General features: G+C 55.3%; 1 protein-coding gene across 1 annotated transcript; it reads left to right on the forward strand.

The window, feature by feature from the left end:
- Positions 1 to 1915: 1915 nt before the first annotated feature.
- CTSH (cathepsin H) lies at positions 1916 to 15110 on the forward strand. Its single transcript, XM_090029583.1, has 12 exons — positions 1916 to 2103; positions 2906 to 2937; positions 3450 to 3555; positions 3651 to 3721; positions 4407 to 4511; positions 4830 to 4916; positions 5706 to 5761; positions 8366 to 8447; positions 8539 to 8607; positions 9627 to 9733; positions 10635 to 10760; positions 14209 to 15110. Exons 1-12 carry the CDS (start codon positions 2016 to 2018, stop codon positions 14282 to 14284), a joined length of 1005 nt encoding a protein of 334 aa, XP_089885709.1. The 5' UTR covers positions 1916 to 2015; the 3' UTR covers positions 14285 to 15110.
- Positions 15111 to 19986: the final 4876 nt, after the last annotated feature.

Below are 19986 nucleotides of genomic sequence, written 5' to 3' on the forward strand. Positions count from 1 at the left end.
CTCCAACTTGTCGACATCCTTTCTGTAGGATCCTGCTGGATCCCATCCTCCTACCTCTCTTCTCTCCTCTCCTCTCCATCCCCATCCCCACCTCCACCTTTTCTTCTTGGAGGGTTTGAAAACAGCCCGGACATGGGCACAGCTGGGCGCACGCGTAAGCCAACAAATGTCTCAGTTAACTTGGGTGCATCTCCCACTGGCATCGAGGTACAACCAAGGACAGGATTTTTAACCCACGATCAGTTGAAGCAAGAGGCTCGGTGTCCAGGTCGATGCCCACATAAGGGTTCTCTGGGTTCATCCCGTGCCTCCTGTTTGCACACCTACCCTCCTTGAAAGGAGCTGGAGGAGTGCTGCACACCCCAGGTGAGGATCACGGAGCCGGCTGGGCTGTGGCTGCCTGTCTGTCTCCACCCATGCTAGATTGGCTCGCTCTTCCCAAGGTCAAATGCAGTCTAAAACCTCAAAAGTTTGGAAGCGCTTGAAGGAGCCGCCTGGCAGGCAAGTGGGAAGCTGACCAGGCAGCAAATTCACAGAGAGGGAGAAATGGCATCAGCAAGGAGGAGAGGCACAGGAGAGCGACGGCAGGGTCCCGTGGGGCTTGGAGGCAAGCGCATGGCTTACTCCTCCAGCGGCACGTCCAAGCAGCCTTTTCTGGCTGCTGCTTTGCCCGTAGCCGAGTCCCTGACCTTCCCTCTTCAGCAAATGTCCTTTGAAGTCACCCGGGGGCTCGGCGTGGCGGGCCGAGCGCCCACGGTGCTGGCGGCCGGTGAGTTTCTGGGGAGCGAGTGGCCAGGCTCTGCGCCGGACACAGCGCGGCATTGTTTTAGCAAACGAGCCATAAGCCTCTTGAGCGCCCTGCACCGCGGGGCTGAGCCAGGGCTCTCACATGGATTAATGCCGCTTATCGGCCCGCAGCGAGGGGACGTCTCGATCTCGTGACTCGGGCTGGACTGGCAGGAGGGGAAAGGGGACATGCCCTTGACCGCTGGGGTGACCGTGCTCTCCATCCCGACCCAGAGCCAGACACACCCACTCAAGGAGGCTGTCGGGAAAGGCCCAACAGGACCCCAGTCTCGTGGCTCCTATGTGCTGCTATGTAGGGTCCGGCTTGATTCACAGGGCAGGGGCTGAGCTCCCCCCGGATTCCCAGAGCGGGATTAGCATGGGGTCTGCAGAGCCCCTTGCACACCGCCTTGGTGCAATGAATCTGGGCCCTTTCCCACCGCTCACCTGCTGGGGAGAAACCCCCCCGCTGTGCAGCCCAGCGGGTTTCCTCTGCGCCTGGGGACCATGAAGGAACCTTGTGCCTGCCTCCAGGCGCGTGACACAGGCCAAGCAGAGGTGCCCAGCACCATTTGCCGGGGACCGGCTCTGTCCTCCGGCCCCATCTCCAGCCTGGCCCCAGCCCCGCTCCAGGGCACCTGCGCTGGTACCGGGCAGGATGCAACCCTTTGCTGCAACGGCAGGTTTGCTGCAGCAGTGCGAGACCCTGCACCCTTGACCTCCGCTGCGCCGCGTGAGCCGTGGGGGTGTCCAGGGGAAGCCGTGCAAAGGCGGGAGAGTCCCGGCGTGCTCAGTGAAGCACAAACTGCACAGTCCTCCTGCTAGGGAGCGGCTTTGCTGCCTGCGAATGCACTGGACTTTGCTCTCCGCCTGCACCTGACACTCGAGCGGAGCTTGTTCCTGTACGGGCTCTGCCCAGGATCCCAGGCTCAGGATCGGGGCCCAGTGCCTCAGCCAGCTGCCTGAGTCCTTCCCAGGCTGCCCCGCTCCGCTGCACGGCCCTCCTTGCACCTTGGGCCAGGGTGATCTTTGCCCCACTCCTCCCCCACCCCCAGGGCTGAGACTTGGCCCTGCTGCATGTGCATTTTTGGCACTTCCTCCTCCAGCCCAGCAATCTCCGCTCTGCCGCAGCCACGGCCAGCCCTCCCCGCACACTCGTCCCACGTGACCAGACCCCATCCAAGCCCTTGCAGCCAGGCTGGAGGGAGCTGGTCCGTGCTGTGGCCAGGATGCGACCGCCTCTGTGCTGGCTGCTGGCTGCTGCCACGGTGGTCTCCATCACTTCTGCTTCTGGCTCCCACGCGGTCACTGCTGAAGGTAAAGGGAAGGGGGGCTGCAGGGCGCAGCACGTTCGCGCCAGGCTGCCCAAATCCAGGCAGCCCCCAGCACCGTGGGCATCCCAGGGCCCGGGGGAGGCGGGCGGGCAGTCTGCCGGCTCTCGGTGCTGCATGGGGGCCGGGAGATGGACCCCCAGCACGGGTGCTTCCAGGGTGCAAAGGTCGGTTGCATTCGATGACTCGCGGGGATGGCAGGGAGCGGTCTCGCCGTGCGGGGCCCCGATCCTGGATGTCGCAGGGCTGCACGGTGCCCCGTCCTTGCTTTCTGTGCTCCAGAGGGAGCGGGGGACCAGGCAAGCACTTTCAGTTCTGCTTCCCGTCCGTCGCTGGCCTCCGCCTTTGGCACGGTGCCCTTGTTTCTGCTGATCGTGGAGCAAAGCAAGGGCTTCAGCCTGATGGCAGAGGGACCCTGGTCAGCGGCCAGCTCTGTGCCAGGCTGTAGGGAGGGGAGGACCGAGCGTCCAGGGCAAGCAAACCCCGCTGTCAGCTGCCTGAGCAGGTGATGCTCCGGGCCTAGGGGGCAGGGGACCCAGTGCCCCGCGGCCCCTGATGTCTGGGGCATGTTCTCATGCATGTCTTGTGGCCGTGGTGGTGGTGGCTTGTGGCCTTGCTGTGAAAACCCTGGACGGGCAGTGGCGAGTGGGGCTTTCCAGCAAGGCTGTGGCTGCCTGCATGAAAGGCATCGAGCGTGGCTGCCCCAGGGCTAGCAGCTGCCCCCGTGACCGGAGCCCCCTGCCCTAGGAGCCCAGCGCTGTACTTTCATCTCTCTCTCTCTCTTCCAGAGGAGATTCAGTTTAGGTCCTGGATGCTGCAGGTAAGCCAACTTCGCTTCTAAAACCAAAACAGCGTCACGGGTTCCCACCCACCAGCAGATGTGCAAGCCGCTCGCGCACTTCTGCAAAGCACAGAAGCAGCCTGGTTTCGGTCCGCTGAGCCCTTCGCCCGCCAAGGGGACTTCCTGGGGAGGGATTTCCAATCTGGTCGGGGCGCTCAGCACTGCCCAGGGTCGGGACCTCGCACACGCTCTCTGTTCGCCCTGCACACGGTGCTAATCCCTGGCTGCAGCAGCACACGCAGCTCCAGACAAGAGCCGCCGTGTTTTTGGGCCCCCGTTCGTTCCCCCAAGGGCAGTCCCTGCTGGGGGGAGGTGTGGGCCAGTCCGCACCCTCCGGTCAGGGCAGCAAAGCACCCCTGCCCCGGCCCTGCCAAGGGCTGAACCTGAACTTGAAAACTTGAGCCAAGGTTTGTGTCGCTTTGTGGCACTCAAGGTCACACGCAGCGTTGCAGTCTGGGCACTGCCGCCCTCACCCTCTGTGTCTCCCGTAGCACGGCAAGTGGTACGGCGACGAGGAGTACTACAGCCGGCTCCGGATCTTCGCCAGCAACAAGAGGCGGGTGGAGCGGCACAACGCCGGGAACCACTCCTTCCAGAGTAGGACCGGGCGCGGGGTCGCTTCCTCTTGCGCTGCAGCAGGCTCAGCTCAGTGCGGGGCGTAACCCCCCTTTCTCCTTCCTCGTCTTTTCCAGTGGGGCTAAACGCCTTCTCAGACCTGACCTTTGCCGAGTTTAAGAAGAGATTCCTCTGGAGCGAGCCGCAGGTAGGCAGGCCTGTCCTGTGAGCACAGGCTTTCGCAGGGCCGTCGGCGCACGCTCTCCCGGGGCCCCTTCCACGCAGCTGGGGTTTATTCGGGGCTGCCTCTGCTTATAGTCTCCGGCGTCCGTGCAGCAAAAGGCAGTGCTGGGCTCCTGCCCTTGCAGACCTGCGCATCCCTTGGAAAACAGAAGGAAAACCCATGAGCTGGGCTGAGTTTGGGGGGTAGTCAATCCATGCTGCCCCTTCCGATGGCTCTAGGATTTTGCAAAGGGAGGTGCAGACAGTGAGGTGCATCGTCGCCTGTGAAACAGCACCCATTTTTCTCCCATGACAAATGCACTAGAAGCGTTCCCAACATGCTAGGGCCCTCGGCTTCAGATCGAAGCATAACAGAAACATCCGCATTGGAAGGAGTTCAAAAGGATCTGCCAGGCTGTGCCCCAGTACGGTGCCCAGGTCTGAGCATCCCGCCCCAACATGGACCTCCCTGGGGGCTCAGCACTGCCCAGGGTCGGGACCCTCGCACACACTCTCTGTTCGCCCTGCACACGGTGCTGATTCTGGGAGCCCAGCCCCCGGGGCTGAGCTGGGACGTGGCCCCCGTGGCGCGCTCGAGGTGTTTCCCCGCAGGCCGGTGCCGTGCGCGGTGCAGGCCGCGGCTCAGCTCGATGTTCCCCCCGTTCCTGCAGAACTGCTCGGCCACGCGGGGCAACTTGCCGCGCAGCTCACGGCCCTGCCCCAGCGCCATCGACTGGAGGAAGAAAGGAAACTACGTGACCCCGGTGAAAAACCAGGTAGGAAAGGGGTGGCCATCCTGGGACCGACCAGGGGATCGCAGAGGAGGTGGGGACCAGGGGCTGGCTGGACAAGGGCCCCTGGGCAGCACAGGGGAGGTCTCGTGCAGGCCCTTGGGGACCCCTCCAGGGGCTACGTCCAGGCGGACTGGTTAGGGAAGGGGGTGCTCTGTATAAAGCAATGGGGGAAAGTCCCTGAGAGCTAACGACGTCCCCGCTAGCAGCGCTGCCCCCCAGCACCAAGGAGAGCTGGCGCGTTGTCCCCCCACCCCGTGCATTCAGGGATGTTAACCCTTGGCTGCTTGGCTTCCGATGCAGGGCAGCTGTGGGAGCTGCTGGACCTTCTCCACCACGGGCTGCCTCGAGTCGGCAATCGCCATCAAGACAGGAAAGCTCCTGATGCTGGTAAGAGCTTCCCTGGCCTGCGCTCTGCTCCCGGGACCGGCCTCCAGTCCCCTGGCAGCTCCCCTGTATCGCCTGGGGCATGTGCTAGCATACGCACAGCTATGGACCACTTGCGCCCATGCTGAGCCAGCAAGGCAGCCGGGAGTGCGGCGGGGAACCCATTTCCTTGTCATATCCAAGAGCCTCGTTGCTCCAGGCTGAGGCAGGGCCTTTTGCCTGGGAAAGAGTCATTGCAACAGCTGCACTTCAGCTGTTCGCTTGGGTTAGCTAGCGGAGTAATCCTTGCACCGCAGACCGTGAACTGGTGGGACTCACTGCTGCAGGACGAGTCAGCCCAAGGGGGGCAAAGGAGAACAGGCTGCTATAATTCATTCTTGGGCTCTCATGCTGCTTTGGTTTAGTGATGAGTAGAGTGGAGCAGAGTTCAGGCAGGGCCCAGGCCTTTCTGAGGCATCCTGGGGCATCCGGAGCTGTTGTAGCACGGAGCAAAGATGAGCGGGAGCTTTGGAAAGCACCAGTCGCACTTCCTTGGGGCATGAGGACAGGATGAATATCCCTTGGGGATGGATTAATTGCAATTGCCTGCTTCAGGGTTCCTTATATATGCTACTGGGAGCAACAAGGGCCCCGGCTCAGACCTGGGCTGGCAATTCCTAGTCAAACAGGATAAACGCCGTCTGCCTGGGTAGCAGAGGGCTTCAGTGTTGCGTTGCCTGCCTTCAATGTTGTATTTAAAATGACTGGCAGAGAGATGGTGGGAACATGCACTGACTCCAGGTATTTCCCTAGTCGGAGCAGCAGCTGGTCGACTGTGCCCAGAACTTCAACAACCACGGGTGCAGCGGGTAAGTGCTGTGAGCAGGCAGCTCCTGGACGCAGAGAGCGTAACGCTCTTTCTCCACAGGCTCCAAAAATCCCGAGGACCTGGGATGCAGCCTGTCTGGGGTTTGCACCACGTTGGTCCTATCTCAAGGGAGGAGGGAGCAAGAGAGGGAGAAATATTTGTACCTTGGGGGAAAAATGTCCAGAGCATTTGACCATGTGCTGAAACACCCAATAGTGTCTCCCACGTGAACCCACTGCCTGGACTGCAGTTTAACCAGCTGATAAAAGCAATCTGAAAGCCCGGTGTGCACACACGTGCATTGCTCTATAACAAGTGCCTGGCTGACAACAGTGGATACTCTGACGCCGTACCAAGCTCTACCAGCGCATACAGTGGGCATGTCTACATGTTCATTAATGCACCGTCATTACTGCGCATCAAGTTTAGTACTTGCACGACCAAGTACCAAACTAAATCAATGCACAGTAGCTGGCTGCTCATTTGGGTTAGGACCAGCATACAGCTTTTAGTGACGCTAAGTGCATGGTAGCTTAATACTACTGCACAGTAGCATACTAGCATGGTTTTGCCCTGCATGCTACTAGAAAGTGTTACGAGGCTGTTGCAGTTAGCATCTTGCATAGATGCACCCACTGTAAATTAAACTTGCAGCTTTCTAATGGAACAAGGCTGAACCCTGCCCACCAGCACACCTGCCTTCCTGCAGATGAAAGAGCATCTCCATTTGTTGAGACACTTTGCAGTACATTTGCAGAGCTGACGGCCCCTAACACCCAGCAGGGCAGAGGCAACAAAATCTTGGCAGTGACCACACTGCTGGAGCCCATCTGTCAGCCAGGCTCAGAGTTTCATAGTTGGTCGGGTCGGAAGGGACCTGAGCAGACCATCAAGTCTGACCCCCTGCCATGGCAGGAAAGAGTACGGGGGTCAAACGACCCCAGCTAGGTGATTGTCTAGCCTTGTCTTAAAGCCCCCCAGGGTAGGGGCCTGCACCACTTCTCTTGGAAGCTGGTTCCAGATCCTAGCCGCCCTGACCGTGAAGTCGCGCCTCCTGATATCTAGCCTAAATCTCCCCTCTGCCGGCTTGTGACTGTTATTTTTGGTCACTCCTGGCGGTGCTTGGAGAAACAGGGACTCCCCCAATTCCTGCTGATCCCCCCTGACTAGTTTATAACAGGCCACAAGATCCCCCCTCAGCCTTCTCTTGTGGAGGCTGAGCAGGTTCAGGTCCCGCAGTCTCTCCTCGTAGGGCCTGCCCTGCTGCCCCCTGACCATGCGAGTGGCCTCCTCTGGACCCTCTCCATGCTGTCCACATCCCTCCTGCAGTGCGGCGCCCAGAACTGGATGCAGTCCTCCAGCTGCAGCCTGACCAGTGCCGCGTAGAGGGGAGGATCACTTCCCTGGCCCTACTTGAAATGCACCTGTGGATGCACGACAAGGTCCAGTTAGCCCTGCCAACCGTGACCTCGCATTGTCGGCCCATGTTCATGTTGGAGTCAGTAATGACTCCAAGATCCCTTTCTGCCTCCGTGCTCTCGAGAAGGGAGTTTCCCATTCTATAAGTGTGCTGCTGGTTTCTACTGCCCACATGCAGCACCCTGCACTTGTCAGTGTGCAAGCGCATCCTGGTTTTGTCAGCCCACCCCTGCAACCTAGCCAGGTCTTGCTGCAGTCTTTCCCTCCCTACTAGCGTGCTTACCTCACCCCACATTTTGGTATCATCAGCTACATATGAGCTGCCATTCGCTGGGTTAGACCTAGGTCCCAGTCTCCTGTGTCACAATAGCAGAGAGCAGAGACTGATGCCCCTTTCCTCCAAGCCCCATTTTTGAAGCTGGTTAAACTGTCAGTTTCCACCACATCTTGTGACAATGAGTTCCATACGCTAATGACACGCTGCGTGAAAAACTTTTTGTTCATTTTAAATTTGCTGCCTCCTGATTTCATTTTGTGACCCCTGGTTCTCTTCTTGTGACAGACAGTCAGTGATGAGTTTCTACTGACTTTCTCTTCTCCATTTAGTGTTTTATCATGACTCACCATCAAGTGTCTGTTATCTAAGCAGACCAGGCCTGGGTTCGTTAGTCGCCCCTCCACAGCGTTCATCCTCTTTGCTGCCCTTCTCTGCACCTTCTCTAGATCTCCCAGATCCTTTCTGAGGTGCAAGGGCCAAACTGAGCAGAGGCAAGAGCATCTTGAGCACAGGCACTGAGACCACCCCACTGCGCACCTCTGCAAGAGCAGCCAGGAAAGGGCCCAGCACACTCAGCAGAAGGACCCGACCTGTGCAGCAAGGGTGACCTTGACCCCAGGGTCTCCCCTGGGCTTGGCCTGAGTTGGATCTTCAAGGACATGCACTGCCCTTTTGTACCACCAGAGCTGAGGAAGAAGGGAGAGCCCTGGAAAGGAGGCCCCGGGGAGCATCGAGGTCTTGGAGGGGAGGCTGTGCCTTGCTGTTGCGGGCACCAGAGGTGTCCCCCAATGCAAGCGCTCAAACGGCACAGCTATGTCCAGGTTCATCCTCGCAGGGGAAAGAGCCGTGCCTTCACCTGGCAGCGTCTCCTGGGTCATTAACTCCCCCTTCTGCTGTGCTGTTTTGCAGGGGGCTGCCGAGCCAGGCCTTTGAGTACATCCTGTACAACAAGGGGCTGATGGGAGAGGACACGTACCCGTACCGGGCAGAGGTATCCTTGTCACTGCAGCAAAGCCGTCGCCGGCAGCCCGGGTGCTAGCACCAGAGCAGGGTTTAACACGCGTTCCCTTGTGTTTGCACAGAACGGCACCTGCAAGTTCCAGCCCGACAAGGCCATCGCCTTCGTCAAGGAAGTTGTCAACATCACTCTGGTGAGTTTGGGAGATCAGATGCTTCGTGAAGCCTTCCTTCTGTGCAGCCCCAGTTAGGCCAGTCTGCGGGTTGCCCCTGGGTTTGGGGACCAGGCAGGTTGCAAGGGCAGTCTCTGCCGAGCATCCATGAGTGCCGTCCCTATGAGAACAGTGTTTCTCTGTAAGGCTCTTCCCCACTCCCACCGGTGTCAGCTGCAGAGGTGGGCCAGATCCATAGGTCCGGTCCGGCGTGGAGGGGAGGAGCAGCGTTAGCGCCTGGCAGTCAGTATGTTCCAGTGCTGCCGGCTGCACCTGGAAATAGCTTGTTTCTCTTCTTTTTTCGGTAGTCCTCGGTGTGGGTGTCAGGCTGGGGGAGGGTTTGCAGGCACTAATTACAGCACTGGCAGCTGGTGCAGCAGGGGCATGTGTCCCGCATTGCTCAGGGTGCTCCGGTGTGTTTTCCTCCTATCTGCTGCCCATGTTCACCCCGCTCCCAGCATGCACCCACCTCCTGGCACTCGCTTCTCCATCACGTCTGCAGCACGTGGCTGCTACCTATAAAGATGCCCCTAACACATGCACAACAGTCTGTGCACGCCCAGGACCAGGTCCCATGCCAGGGAGATCCTGTTCCACTTTGCCCGTGGCCCGTGGGAATTGTTCAGGAACCGGTTGGGAAGAGAGAGGGGTTTCCCTGCATTTCCCTGGCTCCATCTTCAAGCTCTGACAATGATGCATTACAAAAGCAGGCGACTGCATTTTTTGGGGGAGAATTCAGACATTTTGGTGCCTGCAACCACTCCCCAAAGACAGACCAGAGTCTCTGATTTGCTGGGAGCAAGCTTGGCCCTGCAGATATTGGAGATGCCCAGCCTGGGGAGCACACGTGTCCTCAGTCCATGCCCCTCTCCTAATTCACCTGTACGTGGAAAAAGCATTGATGTGCTTTGCCAGCTTCCCCACGCCCGCCTGCCCGGGGCTTCTGGGCTGTAGCAACTGCTGCCAAAATGCAACTGATGCTGAGAGCGGTCTCCTTGCAGTACGACGAGCAGGGCATGATGGAGGCCGTGGGCACGCACAATCCTGTGAGCTTCGCTTTCCAAGTGACCGAGGACTTCATGCAGTACTCCAAAGGGGTCTATACCAAGTGAGTGCCCCGGGCGCGGGACAGGCTGTGAACAGGAGCCATGTTTGAGTTGCTTTTTCCCCTGGCAGGTTTCCACCAGCGCAGTCCCTGCTCCTGCCCCTAGCAGAGGGGTAGCACCTGAGAGACCGGCAGGTGCAGAGGCATGATTTTTTAAATGATCCTTATGATAAAGGTCTGAAAACATAAATCATCCTCTCACAAATGTGTTGCCCCCCAACAACTGCAAAAGATAAAATTTTGCTTTTCATTTGTGGTTAATTTGAATACCACAAAGGCATGGGCTGAATGACCCTTGAATAAGAAGTGCCAGTCTTTCCACTGCCATTCCCTTTTGGCCTCATCTTTCCCCAGGCCCACGCAGTCTCTTAGGCTGCATCTACACATGTGCTTTAATGTGCATTTAAAAATGTAAAAAAAGTGTGCTTTTGCTAATGTGCATTAAAATAGGATAATGCACCTCACAATGGAAGTACTAAATCTAATGTGCGTTAGCAAAAGTGCATTAATGAACATGTAGACACACTCTTACAGAGCCTTTGTGGACAGCCACTTGGTTTGTCAGCAGCTAAGAATGGACTAGTGGGGAGAAGAGATATTATATTGAAGGGAAAGGGGCAGGAAAGATGCTGCTGAGAGAGGCAGAAAAGGGGGTTGGTTGGATCAGCTGAGATGAACGAGGCAGTTAGCACCTGGAGGGGCTAATCTGGGTAATGAGGTATGAATCTGTAGCTCCTGTTGAAACTAAGGTCACTAAAGCCAGTCGGTGGAAGGGGAAGGAAGCTGGGGTTAAATAACCGGGTTCCCAGAAGCATGAGGCAGCAGCATGGGAGGGACTGGGGCAGCTAAGCGAGGGGGAGGCTCCGTGAACTGCGTTTGCTTTATTTGGGTCTGTTGTGTGCAGCCCGCACTGTGAGAAGACCCCGGACAAGGTGAACCACGCGGTCCTGGCTGTCGGATACGGTGTGGAAAATGGGATGCCTTACTGGATCGTCAAGAACTCGTGGGGCACATACTGGGGCATGGATGGGTAAGCAGCCCCTGGCCAGTGCCGGTACCCACTGCCCACACCATGGTCTTGTTGGATCTGATCCGCAAACACTTTCCCTCTGGCCTGTGCACGGGGCGACAGCTTGCTGATCCGTTCTCCGCTGCAGCTGGTCATCCGGGCTTGCTAAGGGCGACAAGGCCAGATGGCAGCTGAGGAATTAGCACTGAGGTTTTGCTCTGAAAACTGCTCTCTGTGTGAGGGACTGGGTCCAGTTATCATCCTCTGCTGCAGCTACTTTGCACTGGCTTGTCGTCCCAAAGCTCCTGGGGCAATTCTTCCCTGGGGGTGATAGCCAGCTCCCTGGGTCTGTCTGCAACCCAGGTCATAGGAGGTTCAGGTTGAAAGGGACTCCAGGAGGTCACATCTAGACCAGCCCCCTGCTCCAAGCAGGACCAGCCCCAACTCTATCATCCCAGCCAAGGCTTTGTCTAGCCGGGTCTTAAACACCTCCAAGGATGGAGGCTGCACCACCTCCCTGGGGAGCCTGTTCCGGCACTTCACCACCCTCCTCGTGAGAGTTTTTCCTAATATCCAACATCAACCTCCCTGCCTGCAGCTTGAGCCCATTGCTCCTTGTCCTGTTTTGTGTCTCATGTTGAGGTGTGTAAGGCCAGGGCAGAGCAGGGCATGGCTGGGCTCAGCTTGGAGCTGCACTAGCTGTGCTGGCTTGTTTTTTAGTTTCTAGGGTTGGAGGGGACCTGAGCATATCATTGAGTCCAACCCCCTGCCATGGCAGGAAAGAGTGCTGGGGTCAAACAACCCCAGCAAGATGTTCATCTAGCCTTGTCTTAAAGCCCCCCAGGGTAGGAGCCAGCACTACTTCTCTTGGAAGCTGGTTCCAGCTCCTAGCCGCCCTGACCGTGAAGTCGCACCTCCTGATATCTAACCTAAACCTGCCCTCTGCCAGCTTGTGACCGCTATTCCTGGTCACTCCTGGAGGTGCTCGGGGGAACAGGGACTCCCCCAGTGCCTGCTGGTCCCCCCTGACTAGTTTATAACAGGCCACTAGATCCCCCTCAGCCTTCTCTTGTAGAGGCTGAACAGGTTCAGGTCCCGTCGCCTCTTCCCGTAGGGCCTGCCCTGCTGCCCCCAATCATGCGAGTGGCCTTCTCTGGACCCTCTCCATGCTGTCCACATCCCTCCTGAAGTGTGGTGCCCAGAACTGGACGCAGTACTCCAGCTGCGGCCTGACCAGTGCCGCATAGAGGGGGAGGATCACCTCCCTGGCCCTGCTCGAGATGCATCTGTGGATGCACGACAAGGTGCGGTCGGCCTTCCTGACCGCGTCCCCACACTGCCGGCCCATGTTCATCTTGGAATCAGTGATGACCCCCAGATCCTTTTCTGCCTCTGCCCTGACGAGAAGGGAGTTCCCCAGCCTGTAGGTACGGTGCTGGTTGTTCCTCCCCAGGTGCAGCACCTTGCACTTGTCAGTGTTGAATCCCATCCTGTTCTCGTCCGCCCACCCCTGTAACCTGTCTAGGTCCGATTGCAGCCTGTCCCTCCCTTCTAGCGCGCCCACATCCCCCCACATCTTAGTGTCATCAGCAAATTTGAACAGGTGCTTTTTACCCCTCGTCCAAGTCACTGATGAAGATGCTGAACAGTGCGGGCCCGAGGACCGAGCCCTGGGGGACCCCACTGCCCACGTCCCTCCAGGTCGGACATGACCCGTCCACCACCGCTCTCTGGGTGTGGCCCTCCAGCCAGTTGGCGACCCATTTGACTGTGTGGGTGTCTACACCACAGCCCCCCAGTTTCTTAATGAGAACAGGGTGAGAGACAGTGTCAAAGGCCTTCCGGAAGTCCAGGAAGACGATGTCCACTGCTCCCCCTGCGTCTAAGGATTTGGTGACCTGGTCGTAGAGGGCACCAGGTTGGTCTGACAGGACCTGCCCCTGATGAACCCGTGTTGTTTGCCCCTGATGTTGTGATGGTGAGCTGTGTGCGGGAGGGCGTCTCTGGGTGAAATCCCACATGTGGCAAATTCCAAGGTGGGTCTAGGCCTGGGCAGAGCTGGGGTTTCGCGAAGCGGGGTGCAGCTGGTGTGGCGCATCATCACATGCAACACAAAACTCTTTTTTCTCCAGTTAAAGAGAAACTAGAATCTTTACTGATATTCCAGGGGGCAGCGCTGTATTATTCAGTTTAAGATAAGAGCAAAAATAAATATGACTACTGGAATGTGTCCCCATTTGCTGGGTTATATACAAAGCTTAAATAACCACAAAACCACTAGGCAAAAAATAGTCAAAATAGCCCTAGAATCATAAAGCCGTGGAGCTGGCAGGATCAGCCCTGTGCAAAGCACCCTATGCAAATCCATTGTCTAACTTATCCACACTACACAGTCAGCCCTGACACAACATGAGACATTACACACAAAACTGCCACAGACAAAGCAGGGGGAACTGCTGCTGCCGCAGTTGTTAACACACGCTGGAGCCGTCCCAGCAGCAGGGTCTGCAGCAGTCTCAGCAGGAGCTCTGACACCCAGTCACCATCCCCAGCTGCGGCTGCAGCCAGGGCAACAGCTCTTGTGTCATTTGCCCTGTGGGCATGATAGCTAAATGTAGGTCTCTTACACAATGCAAAAACCTAGAACTCTTGGTTCAGAGATGTGATGCCTTGTATTAGACCAACTGAGACATTGCAAAAAAAAAAAAATATATATATCTATATATCTTTTTCTGCAAGATTTTGGGCTCACACACCTTTCATCAGGCTCAGGGAAAGTTAAAGATGGTAAAAAGGCCCCACAACTTAATCAACTAGGAAATCAACTTAATTTTTGTGCAGAGGAAACTGAAGCTTATATACAGATTCACCAAACAAAACCTAGCCTTCTGGAGCATCCTGACAGCGCCACCGATGCTTCGCTGTCAGTCATTTCTACACCTGAGTTAATACGCCCACACCTTAAGGTTTTTAGCTGGAGCTAAAAACAGTTTGCAGGGCTGTGAGATGGGAGAGAAATGATCAGAAAGGCCTAACAGCAGCATTGCAGAAGAAAAGATAGTCTGAATAGTGCAACATCAATTGCATTGGGAATGAGAGAGGGTCGTTAAGAGATTAGCAGGAATCAGGATGCTGATTTTTTGGGGGTGGGGATCAGGATGCTGTTAATGAGCCATGAAGTCAATTGACTCTCTCAGTGTTGCCTGAATACAATAGCAATGCCACAGCCTTCCCAAGCAGCTGGTTTTAAAGTTTGGGTGGAGCAGGGACCAAAGGGGGGTGCACCCCTGCGCCCCCCCATCCACCCCTGGTCTAGGTCAGAAGCAGCTCTGAAGCACAGCAGTGCCGGAGGGGCTGTGTCCCATGGTACCAGGATCCCAGGGACAGCACAGCCTCGTGCCTCGATCAGTCGTGTCTTGGGCTACTGTGGGTGAGTCCCCTGCTAACACAGGTTTCCTTCTCCTTTCAGCTATTTCCACATCGAGCGTGGGAAGAACATGTGTGGCCTTGCTGACTGCGCCTCTTATCCCATCCCCTGGCTCTAAGCTGGGCTGGTGGCCAGGGGAGGCAGGCAGAGGAAAGGGCCCTCAGACACCAAAGTCCTAGCAGCAGAGAAATGAGATGGGGCTAACTCCGCTGAGGTCCTGATCCTGCCGTGAGCTCTGCCCGACTGTTTGCGTAGAGCTCACTGGAGGAGCTGGATCTCACACCCCTCCACCTGCCCTCCTGGAGCCAGTGGGTTTCCCATCAGTAAATCGCCAGCATGGTGGCAGGTTGCAAACTCACCCTCTGATCCCAGCCCTGATATCACAGCACCACGTGCTCTGCATCTCCATGCCTGACTTGCCAATTTGCAGATGTGGGTGCTGACACTTATGTGACCAGCCTCTCCACGCTTGGCTGCAGTGGGTTAGACAGTGCTGGAGAAGAAGCTGGAAAATCCCCGATGTGCCACGTTATCAGGGAGCAGCACCTGTCAGTCCAGTTAGAAACTGGAGCCTCTCCTCCCTGTCCATGCTTCAGAAGACCTCACTTCCAGGGCATTCCTACTTTCTTGCCAAGACTGAATTTCTCCCTTCCTCAGAAAAATTAGTGCTATGAGTTTTTACGTCTATTTTCATTAAAGCTGAAGAGATGATTATTTTTTTAAGAATTCAGAGACTATTTTAATGAAGACTCAAAGGAATTCATGATTTTCTACAAAACTGGTGTAAAAACCAGAACATTCAGTGTCTGTGATGTTAACGTGGTGAGCTGTAAGAGGGCTCAGCTCACCTACGCCACCAGCATTGCATCCGGTTCATGTCCGGGTAGCACTGCTGAAACGTAGCAGCGATTTATGGCATTGAATAAAAACAACCTGTCACTTTGGCAGTCTTGTGTTTCCTGTTCTTAGTGTTTCTTTGGGGAATGTGTTGCTTGTGAAAAATGACCCATTAACAGCTAGAGCCATTTTTCCCTTCCCCCAGGACCAGGTCTGTGCTTTCCAGATTCTATAAACACTGGGCTGCACCGCGGTTTGGGGGTCATTTGTCCTATAGATTGTTCTAAACCTAAATACTTGAAATGAATGCAAACTCTGAGTGGGGACACAATTAAATGAACATGAAGATGTTTATACAGTTAAGTCTTAGGTGAAGAACTGGCAATGGCGATGACCGTATTGGAGGGACGTTGCTGATTTTGGAGTAGCTGTGATGGTCCCGTGCAGTTTAGGGGGATAAAAGGCTTGTGATGACAGGTCCTGAGGCTCTGGACAAACCTACTTTTTAATTAGCAAGCATCAGCTGATGCATTTTAGCTAAATCACTAAGGGCTCATCTACACGTGTATCACTCTAGAAGCCTGCTGACATATCGGTTGCATGTTAAGAGCCTATGTTGTCTGATATCGGTGCAGTTACTACATCTATCCATACCCCAAATCAGGGTTGCCATGCGTTAAGTGAAACGTGTGTCAGTCTGCCCGGTCAGGTCCATTGTTTGGCATTAATGGACCAGCACCTGATTACATATCTGAATCTAACCTGTAGGATTTAGCTTGGCCTGTTATGTATATGAGTTTTGGGTAAAGCTTATGCACCTCTGATTTAGTTATAAGATGCATCTCTATCTACTCTGCTTTCTCCCTGGGTATGTTACAGAAGAAGCCAGGCTGTGCTCTGCCAATATGCCCAAAAGCTAATTTTGCAAGAGAGACATTGATGTGTTGATGAGTATCAGACCTGAAGGTCCATTCAAATGCTGTGCTAGAGTTATGTATCACATAAAAAAAACAGCTTTAAAAATGGGTATCACAGGCAGTGAAAGCTGTCTTGCCCTTTTCACTGTCAGGCTTTTTCTTCAGTACTTATAGTCTGTCAAAATTCAATTGCTTGAGCTGAATTTTTCCATGGTTTTCCAACTCTTTCTGACAATTTTTGGCAAAAACGTCTTGTTTTTTCACAACAAGGGACACAACCATTGTTTTGCCCCCACTGGAAAATTCAGACAGTCATTTTGGTGAGAAGGTCTGGGGCTTGCATACTGAGGCAGTGGGACTTGAAAGGTGGCAGGGTGCTCACTGCAAGGTCAGGGACGTGACTTCAGCCTACCTTATGCAGATCCACCCAGGCCTGGCCCAGCTCCCAGCCTCCCAAGCCCACAGCTCACATGGGCTCAGCAGAGGTTTTATTAGACCGACAAGATGTTCGCAAAATTTTTCTTTGAAGAATTTTTTTTGCAAACATCTTGTTGGTCTAATAAAAGATACCATCTCTACTATGAGTCCTGATTGCTTTTTCCTCTAGACCAATGCAACTATAACCCGGGTACCTGACAGCAGAGGTTTGGAAGTTGACAGGTGCTGCATTTTCTGACGGTCCCACCCACACCGGACATGCTCATAGCATCGCCCTCCAGCCTGCAAGCCCCATCCCCGCCGAGCACGCTCCTGCCCCGGAAAACAGTGGCTGAGTAGGACCGATCCAATGAACGGCTCCTTCTAGCAGCAGGGGCTGGTGCAGATACGGCTTGCCTGGAGGCTGGCAGTGCCTCTCCATCCACTTATGGAAAGGATCTCCATGGTAATGCTCTCCATTATGATGTAGAGGGATTCTGGGGTCAAATGGGAGAAAAGGAAAGGTTTAACCAGCCAGAGCCTGCAAGGGGACACAGCAGCTTGGTGAGAAGTTACGCAGTGTGCCGCCTCCTGTTCAGTTTGGAACGTAGGTTCCAGCCCCGGCTCCCTCCAAATGCCTCATTCAGCAAAACCTGAGCACCAATTGCTCTGCCTGATGCTGTATTAGAAACGAGCCCCCTTTTGGCAGCTGCCTTCTGCGGGGGTTGTTAGACATTACCTTTCCTACACATTAAATGTTCTTCAGACACAAGTGTCTGCATGCTAAGGTGGAAAAAGACGAGCTAAGTGCCCTCTGAGCCTCTCCTGGTAATGCCTCCACCCGCATCTGGCCTTACAGCTCAAGGCAGAAAGGTACAAACCCTTATGGCCTGATGCCACCGAACACCCCTTGGAGTCAACACGTGCGATGGCCACGTGCCACCACCACCTTCGTGCTGCTGCAGCAAAACCTGACGGAGGCTCATGGTGAATGGGCGCCTCGCTAGCGCCACACGGCAGTTCCCATGGCTTTCCTTGGAGTTTGCCATGAGGATGCCATCCAAGTTGCAATAAAATACTTCTTCGAAGGAAGGGCTTCAAGGGGTGAAAGAAACCCGGTCCACCAGCATAACGATGGGCTTTAGGTGCCGACAGCCAGCAAAACAGTTTATATTTACCAGTGCTGTGGAGGCGTTCAGCTGTATACAGTTGACACAAGTGCTTTTGTTTAAAAATTGGACAGGGCTGTGTTTTGGAAAGGCTGCCTCACTCATTGAATGCGAGGTGGCACACAAAGGCTGCTTTCAGGGAGTGCAACGGGCAACAGGAGAAGCAATAGTGGCAAAACCTGAGGTTCTTTCCCAGCTCCTGGGTTGGTTAGCGTTTAATGAGAACCACATATCAGACATGAAAATAAAAAGATGGAAAGTCTCCAATTTCCAAGGTTTCAGTGAGATTCTAATGCACTTCCTTTGAGAAGATAAAGATGCAGTTGAAGAGGGAGAAAATAGCTTTGTAGAGAAACTGCAGAAATGAGGGCTGAGAAATCCCAGCTTCGTTCCTGTTGGACCCTGGACAAGTTACACAAATGCCAAGACTAAATTTTAGACCTAATGGGGACAACCAGCCAACGTGGGGCTGACTTTGAGTCCAAGTTTGTGATGGAGCTGATATTCAGGGATGTGTTTTCAAGTCTCTGTCTAAACAGAGCGGGTCTGCACCATCCTTCCTGGCCCTCCGTTATCCTGAAATGCAGGTGCTGCAGGTTCATTCTTTGAAACTGTCCACTTTAAGAATATTTTAGCATTAAAACAATGGAGAGCTGTAAACCATTCTCTATCTGAGCCATCACCAAGTCCCCGTGGCTCTGTGCAAAGCTTACGCTCTGAGCGGCTGGCACACAACGCAGTAATTGCAGCCCTGTGCATTCATCAAGCGTGTCAGAAACGATGCAGTCATGTAAAATTCCAACTTCCCAGGAGCCATGTGCATGCAATAAGGGGCTAGCCTTGGCACATGGCATGGAAATGACACCAGTGCATAGTACTGATTGGCTACCTGATGAGCACCGGCGCTTTGGCAGCACAGATGGGAGGCTCGGCTCCTGCATGTAATGTAGCTGGAGTTCCCCCTGCACGGGGCACCGGTCCCTGGGGAGCTGCACCGTGTCAGGCAGGAGCATTTGCAAACAAGACGCTTGTCTGAACCATCCTTGTTTGACATCGCTGAGCTGCTCCTGGGCAGGTTATTCCAGCGGTATCCACAGGTTGGTTTGCTGCACTTTCCGCTGAAGCCACCTGTGTGCTCGACTCTGCCTGGAGCCCCCAGTGTGGCTTGGTGATGTCTAGTCCATATGCCCGATCCCCAGAAACGCAACTTGACATTAGTGCCAGAGGGAAACCCGAGGGCCTCATTCTATGACCCCCCTCCAGCCCTTGCCGTGGGAGTGGAGGGGTCCTCTGCACACCCTGCGCAGCGTCACAGCAGCCCCCGGCTCTCCCTGGCACAGGCTGCAGCGTACAACGCATCCACCTAGCTGCTCCGGGCCCGGGCAGGTTGGGGAGCGGAGCCGCTCAGGATGCACCAGACGTGAGCGGGGAGGGGGCACGTGCCTGACCGCAGGGTCGGAGTGAAATGCAAGTGTGAAATGCAGGTGTCCTCTTAGGGCCTCTGCGGCCAGACGGTGCAGTAATCCACCCTGCGCAGTTCCCTGGGGGCTTGTTAGCCTGGTCCGGGTTAGCTTGGACTCCTCCAGGCTGGCCTGAAACTGGCCCAGGAGTAGTGCCTGCAGCCTGGGCTCCAGCGGTGTGGCCTGAACAGGCCCCGTGGCTCAAGGCTGGGCCCCGTCACCCCAGACCAGTCTGCATGCACCCCCTTTCTGCCTCCCACAGTGTGCAGCGAGCCCAGTGCTGGAACTGGGGGCCCCAGTCTAGATGGAGGCAGTTACATAAAATAGCTGAAAGGTGGAATATAGGCTATTCTATCATTCTGGTATATTCTATAGTCTAGATATAGACTATTCTATAATCTATCTTCTCTGTACAGAATATTTTCTATCATTCCACTACATTCTATATTATATTATAGACTATCTATATCTCTGTATTGATCTATATGGGGCAATGCATAACTGGGCACATGAGGCAACACTTAATCGACACTGCCACCTGCAGAATGCCCCCCTGCCCCCAAGATCTTGCAGAATGGACTGGTCCTGAATGACACCCTCCCTCCACTGTCGAATGGACTGATCCTGAAGTTTCCCTCCATCAAGCCCTGGAGGCCCTTGCAGAATAGAACAGCCCAGAACACCCCACCGCCATTTAAGAGTGGACTGGCCCTGACACTCCCCCCCTCCGAATGGACTGAGCCCGGACCCCAGCTAGACAGCAGAGGACTGACCCACTCCCCCAGCTTCGCAGGGGTGTTCCGACCCCCTCAAGAATGGAGTGATGTGCAATATCCCTCCCCACCGTCGACTCCGAAATACACGCGCTCTGATGTCTAGGACGGCGGGTTTGTCCCAGAACAGAGCCCGCCCGCTGTAGAATAGAACCACCCCTCCCCCCATGCAGCCGGAGAATGGTTTGCTCCGCGGTTCCAGGTAGGTTGTGCGGCCGGAAGCGGAAGCTGTCGTTACTTCCCGTAG

Source organism: Crocodylus siamensis, chromosome 15 (genome assembly GCF_052110815.1).
Source record: "Crocodylus siamensis isolate JL-2025a chromosome 15, ASM5211081v1, whole genome shotgun sequence".
NCBI classification, from domain to species: domain Eukaryota; kingdom Metazoa; phylum Chordata; order Crocodylia; family Crocodylidae; genus Crocodylus; species Crocodylus siamensis.

Bases quoted from the DNA above. Each gene is read 5' to 3' on its own strand.
- CTSH (XM_090029583.1), top strand. From the start codon at position 2,016: ATGCGACCGCCTCTGTGCTGGCTGCTGGCTGCTGCCACGGTGGTCTCC. The intron at 3,556-3,650 runs GTAGGACCGGGC...CGTCTTTTCCAG, and splicing joins CGGGAACCACTCCTTCCAGA to TGGGGCTAAACGCCTTCTCA. The intron at 4,917-5,705 runs GTAAGAGCTTCC...GTATTTCCCTAG, and splicing joins CAGGAAAGCTCCTGATGCTG to TCGGAGCAGCAGCTGGTCGA.